The following is a 7,419-nucleotide window of genomic DNA, read 5'->3' as shown; positions in this document are numbered from 1 at the left end:
GCCCTGATCAAATCTCCGGGAGCCCCAGGAAGTGCCCAGGAGGGGGCAGGGCTGGTCTCTGGGGGCTGATCCTGCCCCAGGTCTGCCTGAGCAGGGGGTCCCTCCATCCCACACCCAAACCCACTGCTGTGGAGCTTAATGAACGATGTGAGTGTGAGCAGGGCGATCCAGAGCTGTCCTCCGTGTCCCTGGTCTCAGGCGCACGGCTCGGGTCGCTAGTTCTCTGGCATCTGAATGACGCACCAGCTTCTTGGAGCTGTTAGGTCACTCCGGTGCGGACGCACTCGCGTCCCAGGTCCAGAGCCCCGCACGCATCGGGTCCCCTTCAGTGGAAATCACTTCCTAGTTGTCCTGCGGCTACTGTTCGGGGCATGGCACTGGTTTTTCTGTGTGAATTTCGTTTTAGGGGTGGGAAGAAGGTGTCCTAAAATATTTCCTTGTTCTACAAAAGCGGGTGAGAGGCCCTGCTCCACAGCCGGGCCGCCTGCATGCCTCGCCCCATCCAGCAGGGGGCAGCAGGGCCACTCCTGCTCCAGGTCTCCTGCTTCCCATGCCTTCTTTGCCCCGGCCGGCCCCTCACTCAGCGGTTGGGCCCGCATCTGGGGCTTATGACCCACCTTGGGGTGGAGGGGGGGGGAGGTGGGGGGGCGGCGGGGCAAGTGACTGTTTGGAGTCCAGGCCGTGCTCCTGCTCGGAAACCCTCACATGCAGGTTCTGTTTGGGGTCACAGCCAGGAGGCCAGGGCCAAGCCTCAGCACCAAGGCCTCTGGGAGTCGCTGGGGGTCCTGGCCAGAGACCACCACTGCCCTCCAGGCCCAGGCCCCCAGGCAGCCCTCCCCTCTCCCCCCACTGTCCTCTTGGACTGGGCAGGTCTGGGACGGACTGCAGGGGGGATAGTCAGAGGGAGGTGACAGGGGCCCATGAGCACCGGGAGTGGTGACAGCCAGGAGCCTGCTCTGCTCTCTGCGCTCAGGAGGCCTGAGCCCACGCCTCCCGGATGGTGGACACCGGGTGTTACATGTCAGGGGCCTGAGGGTCACTGGAATGTGGCTGGAATCTGGGGCCCTGTCCTCCCCCAGCCCAGGCAGGGGCTGCCAAGTTTGGGTCTGTCCTCTCCTCCTCTCCTTATTTGGTGCTGCAGGTGATAAGGCTGAGACATAAGGGAGGCTGCGGGCCCCTCGGCCACCAGGCTGCCACCGAGAGACGATGGTGAGGGCCAGGGTGGGGGCACCCTGGGGCTGTCCTCGGGGTGGGAGAGCAGGGCAGCGACTCCTGTGCCTGCCTGGCCTGTGCCTCTAGGGGTGGGGAGAGGACCCTGAGCCCGGCTCTCCTGGGAATGCTCTGGGGTGTGCACGGGGCATCTTGGGGGAGCCCTGGAGAGGACCCCTCCCCACCCACACTGTTGCAGGCCAGCAGGAAGGCGGGGACCCGGGGCAAGGCCGCGGCCACCAAGCAGGCCCAACGCGGCTCTTCCAACGTCTTTTCCATGTTCGAGCAGGCCCAGATCCAGGAGTTCAAGGAGGTGAGCGGCCCGCCCCAGCACCTGCCCCCGCACCCCTTCCCTGGAGGTGGTCCTGGCCCCTGGCCCTGCTCTTCCCACACCCAGCACTCCCTCACTGCCCCCTCACTGGGGTGGGGGCTGCCCCCACCTGGAGACTGTGGCCCCCACCCTAGGCCTTCAGCTGCATCGACCAGAACCGTGACGGCATCATCTGCAAGTCGGACCTTCGGGAGACCTATTCCCAGCTGGGTGAGCACTCCCACTCCCACCCATGAGCCCCCCCTGCTCACCCTGGGAGCCTGCTGTGGGGGGACAGGCCTCCTCCTCCCTTCACTCCCCACCTCCCCCACCCACAGCTGCCTCTGACTCTCCACCCCTGGCTGGGAAGGATGGGAGGGCAGCCTGAGCCCTGCTGGGGACACTGGGTCCCTGTGTCCACCTCTGCCCGCCCCCCCCCCACAGGGAAGGTGAGTGTCCCGGAGGAGGAGCTGGATGCCATGCTGCAGGAGGGGAAGGGCCCCATAAATTTCACCGTCTTCCTCACGCTCTTCGGAGAGAAGCTCAATGGTGAGCCGGCCGGTCGGGATCCCAGAGGGCAGTGAGCTTGAACCCCCATCCCGCCTGGACCCCACCCAAACCCAATGTGTCTTCAGTCTCCGCTCCCAGACCCCAATCTCCCTCCAGACCTGTCCACCTTAGGACTTCCATCTTGGCCTATCTGAGCCTCAGGGACACTTTGTAACCGGAAACACCTTCCCACCTCTTCTGGGGTGTGGAGGGCTCCCTGCACCCTGGTTCCTCCTGGGTGAACCTGGAGGCTGGGCCACGGCTGCTCACCTGGCCCCTCTGCCTCCAGGAACAGACCCCGAGGAAGCCATCCTGAGTGCCTTCCGAATGTTCGACCCCAGTGGCAAGGGCGTGGTGAACAAGGACGAGTAAGTGGGAGCTGGCCAGGCTGTGGGGAGGCCCCTGGAGGGGACCGCCCTCATTGGAAGCCCTCTCTGCTCTCTGGACCACGGGGCCTTCATCTCAGACCTGTGCGGCCACCCAGGCTCCCACTGCTCCTCACCCCCCCCCCCCCCAGGTTCAAGCAGCTGCTCCTGACCCAGGCAGACAAGTTCTCTCAGGCCGAGGTGAGGACGCCGGCTCCTTCGTGGGGATCACCCCAGGGGCACCGGGGAGCCTCCGGGGCTCCTGCCTCCTGGCCCTGGAGCCCAGCTCTCCGGAGGAGGTGCCATCCCTGTTGAGACCCGGAGGGTGGAGAGTGTGTAGTCCACAGGGAGAGGGTGTGCCAGGCCAGGAGAGCCCAGTGTGCAGGGGCTGAGGGGGGGCACCTGCAGTGTCTGGAGGAGGGCTCACTGGGGGTGGAGGTGGCACAGAGAGGGGTGTCTGGGGCCAGAGGGGACTATTTGACCCTTGGCCCCTTAGGGGCCCGCCTCTCCCCAGGCTGCCCAAAGTCAGACAACAGGAAATGTTAGCTCCGAGTTTGGGTTTGGGCCCCACAAGGCGGAGGACCAAGGCGTGCCCTCCTCCCTCGCCGGCTGGGCCTCTCACTGCCCCTCCAGGTGGAGCAGATGTTCGCCCTGACGCCCGTGGACCTGGCGGGGGACATCGACTACAAGTCCCTGTGCTACATCATCACCCACGGGGACGAGAAAGAGGAGTGACGAGGCTGCGCGAGACGCAGGGCCACGCTTCGGCACCCCAATAAACGCCATTTCCAAGGAGCCCTGTGTGGTGGCCTCTCTGTGATAGGGGTGTGTGTGCGTGTGCGCGCAGGGTGGGGGGGGGGGGGGCGAGGGAAGCTGAGGGCCAGATGCAGGGACCACCAGCCCCTCAGTTCTTCCCACTCTGCCCAGTTTACGGATGGGGACACTGAGGCCCGAGAGGGTGGGGAATGACCAGCTGCATCAGGCCCAGAAACCATCTGGTCTGGCTCTGCCAAGGCATCGGGGGGATTAAATGTTTGACCGAAGTAGCCACCTAATTTTAAGTGGGTAATTCTGTAAGGCCCTCGAACGATGTTATAAATATTCACATGGCCCTTGGCAGAGGAAAGGTTCCCCACCCCTGCCCTGGGCCCCGAGCCCACGGAGCACACAGCCCCACCTCTGCACACGCGTGTGGTGTGCTGGGCCGTGTGAAAGCACAACCAGACTTTACTTGGAAGTGCAGGTGAGGCGCCATGACCCGCGGAGGGGCTCGGGGACATGCGGGGGCCTGGCTGCAGGCTCAGGGTTAAGGGTCAGGTGGCTGCAGAGGGAGGGGTTCCCCGCAGAGGCCTGCAGTGTCCCATCTGGGTGCTGGAGAGCAAGGACCCCCCGAGTGCCCATGGGGGAGGGGAAGAAGGGGGAGGGGGGCCTGGCCAGAGTGGGCACAGAGTCCTGGTCTGGACAAGGACAGCTGAGCCGGCCTCCTGCCCCCCAAGACCCCCTCACCCAGCAGGGCTGACTCGCCCCCATCCTGGAGGGCAAGCATTTTGTGGGGAGAGGTGTTTTTGTGTTGTTTCCCCTCTCATCCCATTTATTAAAGAAACAGTAAGAAAAGCTACAACGCGGGAAAACGCCAGCCATCCTTTCCCATCAGGCTGGACAGAGCCGTGATTTTCCCTTCAGCCCCGCCCCCACCCCGCCCCCACCTCAGTGTAAACGCTGGGGCTCTGTGATGGGTCCGTGGAGAGGGAGCCGGATGAGCAGTGGAGCCTTGACTCTGGCCTCCTGAGTCCAGAGGAAACCGCAGGGCCTGCCCGTGAAGTGGAAACTAGCTGGTGGATCTTCGAAGCGGCTGCCCAGAGAGGGGCTCAATTGAGAGTTTTATCTGGGACTTGGCCATTTTAGTTACTCACTGACACTGGAGTTTGGACCTTATCTGACTCTTGCTCATCAGTGATCACAAAAGTCTTGGCCCAGAGACCCCCTCCCCCCCCTCCCCAGGGCCCCTGAGCAGGTGTCCCAGCCTGCGGCCCTCCCTGGGACTGTGTCCAGGATGCCCATGCCCAGCTCCTGTGGGCTCTTGGCCCTGCCTGCTCCTCTGCAGGGGCTCACATTCAGTCCAAGGGTTTGCAGAGGACCACGTCCGTCCCAGGCTCCAACCCAAACCCTGCTGCCCACCCCCCACCCCCTGCAGACCCTGGGGTCCCCAGCGGCAGCACAGCCTCACTCGGGGCTGCTGGACACGCAGAAGCTCGGGGGCCCAGGAAACAGGCCTGCTGTGCCGCCAGAGGTGCCCAGAAACAGGAAAAGGTTAACACTCCTGGTGCAAAAGGGGGAGCCCTTTTCTCGGGGCAGTGCCTGTAGGAAACTTGTAATCCCAGGACTTTCCCACCCCTTCTTGTGCAAAACTGTCTAAAAGCTCAGTGAGCCTCTTGCAAGTTTTACAGCCCAAGACAGCGCCAGGGGCTGGGCCATCGCTCGGAAGGTCAGGCCCAGCTCCCAGTTCCTTGGGAGGTAGGAGCCTGACTCAGGCCCCAGCCCACTGCCAGGGGGAAAGGTGTGAGAAGAGGTTTTCCGCCCGGTTATGGCGATGAGCCAGCCCAGGGGAGAGGATGGGGGCAGGCAGGTCTGTGGGCGTCTCCTGAGTTCGGCCGGTGGGTGCGCCCGATTCCTCCGTCGTTGTGAGGAGCACGCGGTCCAGTTGAATGCTCATTAACAATAAATCTGTTTTCCTTCCCGTTACTTGTGTGGAAAGGCTGTCTGTGTTGATTAGCTTCCCAGCAAGGCCTAAAGCTCCCTCCCACCGGAGCCTCAGCCACGCCCAGGGGCCGGGCTCAGCGGCCTCACAGTCAGTGAGTGTCCGGCCCGTTTGTGGTATTTTCAGATTTTATCCTGAAACCCCTCAGCCCCCAGCCAGGGCCCCAGTCCCTGCCCTGCCCCCGCCCCACCTCTGGCAGGGTGTACCTTCTTTCTTTAGACGTGTTAACTCTGCTGACCAAGGCGAAGACGGGCTCTTAAGCTCATCCTGGCAGGAGTCTGAGATCTGCACCCTCCTCCTGGCAGCTGTCCTGTTCCCACACCTCACCTCACCCCCACCCCCACCCCGCCCCGCCCCGCACAGCTTTCCCTGAGTGCAGGCTGGCTCCCACAGGGGCTAAGGCCAAATCCCCCAGCCTGGGCGGGAGGGCCCCAGAGATGGCAGTGCAGGCACTTGGCTGGGTTATACCCAGCAGCAATGCAGGACAAACTAGTAGGTAATAGGTCAAACCCACTCCCCTGCCTTTGCCGGGAGCCGTGCAGACACTTCTGGTCGCTCTGGTCAGAGGACAGGGTGTGGAAATGCAGAAGAGCATGAGCTGGGGGATGCCCTCAGAGACGTGGAGCTGCCTGGGGGTCAGACCACTCCCTGTGCATCCGTGAGCTTGAAGGATGCCGGCTCCCTCTCTGCGACTCGCTGCCTCCTCTGTGAAGGAGAAGCTGGGCTGGATGTCGACAGCAGCTGGGTCTCCCTGAGCCTCCAGGTATGGTGTTGAGTCGCCCACCGGACAGGTACTCCCCACCCCGCCCAGAGTCCCCCGGACACTGACTTAGCTCAGGACCAGGCACAGCCACAGGCAGGGCTGCCACAGCACTTGGCTCCATTTTTCTGACTGAATGGCATATGAGGGACGTTTGGATAGATGGGGTGCAGCTGGAAGACTTTCGCCCTCCCGGGGGAGTGGGGAGAGGAAACCTCGGCACAGGAGGGTGCTGTGTCCCCTCGTACAGAGCCGCCCGGTGAGTGATGAGGGGTGTCAGGAATCTAGACTCCTGGAGTCTGCCCGCGGGCCCTGCCCCCAGGAGCCAGCACAGAGGAAAGGGAAGGAGGGGGTGGCTGCAGCCTTGGGGACGGGACTCCCTCTGCCGGCTGCCCTCCCATCTGTCCCTTCCCTCTCCACCATCTTTGTCCTTCAATGCCTCTCTGCCCCCCAGGAGCTGGAACAGCTCTGACCTCCCACCGGCCCTCCTGCTGTCTGGGGAGCATCCCCCCAGGGACAAGCTGATGACGTGAGAGCCACTTGGCTCCAAAATAGAACCTTATCAGCCCTGCCTGCCCGCCTGGCGTCAGCAACACCCACTCTCCTTCTCCCAGGACCTGCCGAGCACCCTGCTCCCCCTTCTCAACTGCCACAGCCAACCCCCCGCCCGGATCCCCCTCCCCAAAACACCTACAGGGTCAAGCAGTGGCAGCCTTGAGAGGCGGGGCCCCTGCCTGGGGCCACAGGTGACTGACTGCACTGGGGTGGTCACTGCTCCCAGAGGGACACAGAGCAGAGGTGGCAGGTCTGTGGGGACAGAGGCACTGGCCCAAGACCAGGGACAGAGAGGGGAAGGGCCAGCCCCCCCGGCCGTGTTCCTTCAGGGCTGTATCCTGTAAAGTGGTAACTCTTACACTATATATACTTTTCCACAATGAAACACACGAGGAGCACCACAGAAGACCCACCAGCCCTTGCACTTATTTTGAGGGGCGCACTGCTCTGAAGCCTCCTGGGAGCCTCGCCCACGTACATACCTACATATTTCATTTAAGAACATCGTGGTCTCGCGTTCAGAAAACCCAAAGTGGAGAAAGCCAACGGGGTTCACGTTTTTGCTATGAAATAAGAAGTCAGCAGTTGCTGGGCTTGGTCTGGTGGCTAAGCGGTCCGGGCTGCATCCCCTGTTCCAGGACACGAGACGGTGGGAGGGCAGCCAGCTGCACCCCTCCCTTTGATCACACAGGCCTGCTTCTCAGAAGCCCAGACCCCTGGCCCTGCCAGATGCTCCGAAGTCTCTGCCAGATCTGATCTCACACCGCACATGGCGGCCAGGAGACTGGGAAAGGCAGCGCTCGGACTTTCCATCCCTGCCCACAGCAAGGAGAGGGGGTGAGGGCGGCGTGGTGTTAGCCCCCCGCAGTGGGGGCACCACTCCCAGCCCCCAGCATCCTACTATGGCTGTGTG

General features: G+C 63.1%; 1 protein-coding gene across 1 annotated transcript; it reads left to right on the top strand.

The window, feature by feature from the left end:
* Positions 1-1,396: 1,396 nt before the first annotated feature.
* On the top strand, positions 1,397-3,168 carry MYL7 (myosin light chain 7; the record flags this gene model as incomplete). Its single annotated transcript, XM_079785333.1, has 6 exons — positions 1,397-1,522; positions 1,675-1,750; positions 1,964-2,068; positions 2,358-2,436; positions 2,586-2,634; positions 3,067-3,168. The coding sequence occupies exons 1-6, from the start codon at positions 1,487-1,489 to the stop codon at positions 3,166-3,168; spliced, it is 447 nt and encodes a 148-aa protein (XP_079641459.1). The 5' UTR covers positions 1,397-1,486.
* Between the last annotated feature and the right edge of the window lie 4,251 nt (positions 3,169-7,419).

This window comes from Cnephaeus nilssonii (genome assembly GCF_951640355.1).
Source record: "Cnephaeus nilssonii genome assembly, chromosome: 12".
Classification (NCBI taxonomy): Eukaryota; Metazoa; Chordata; class Mammalia; order Chiroptera; family Vespertilionidae; genus Cnephaeus; species Cnephaeus nilssonii.
This window is presented reverse-complemented; position numbering and strand designations above follow the sequence as displayed.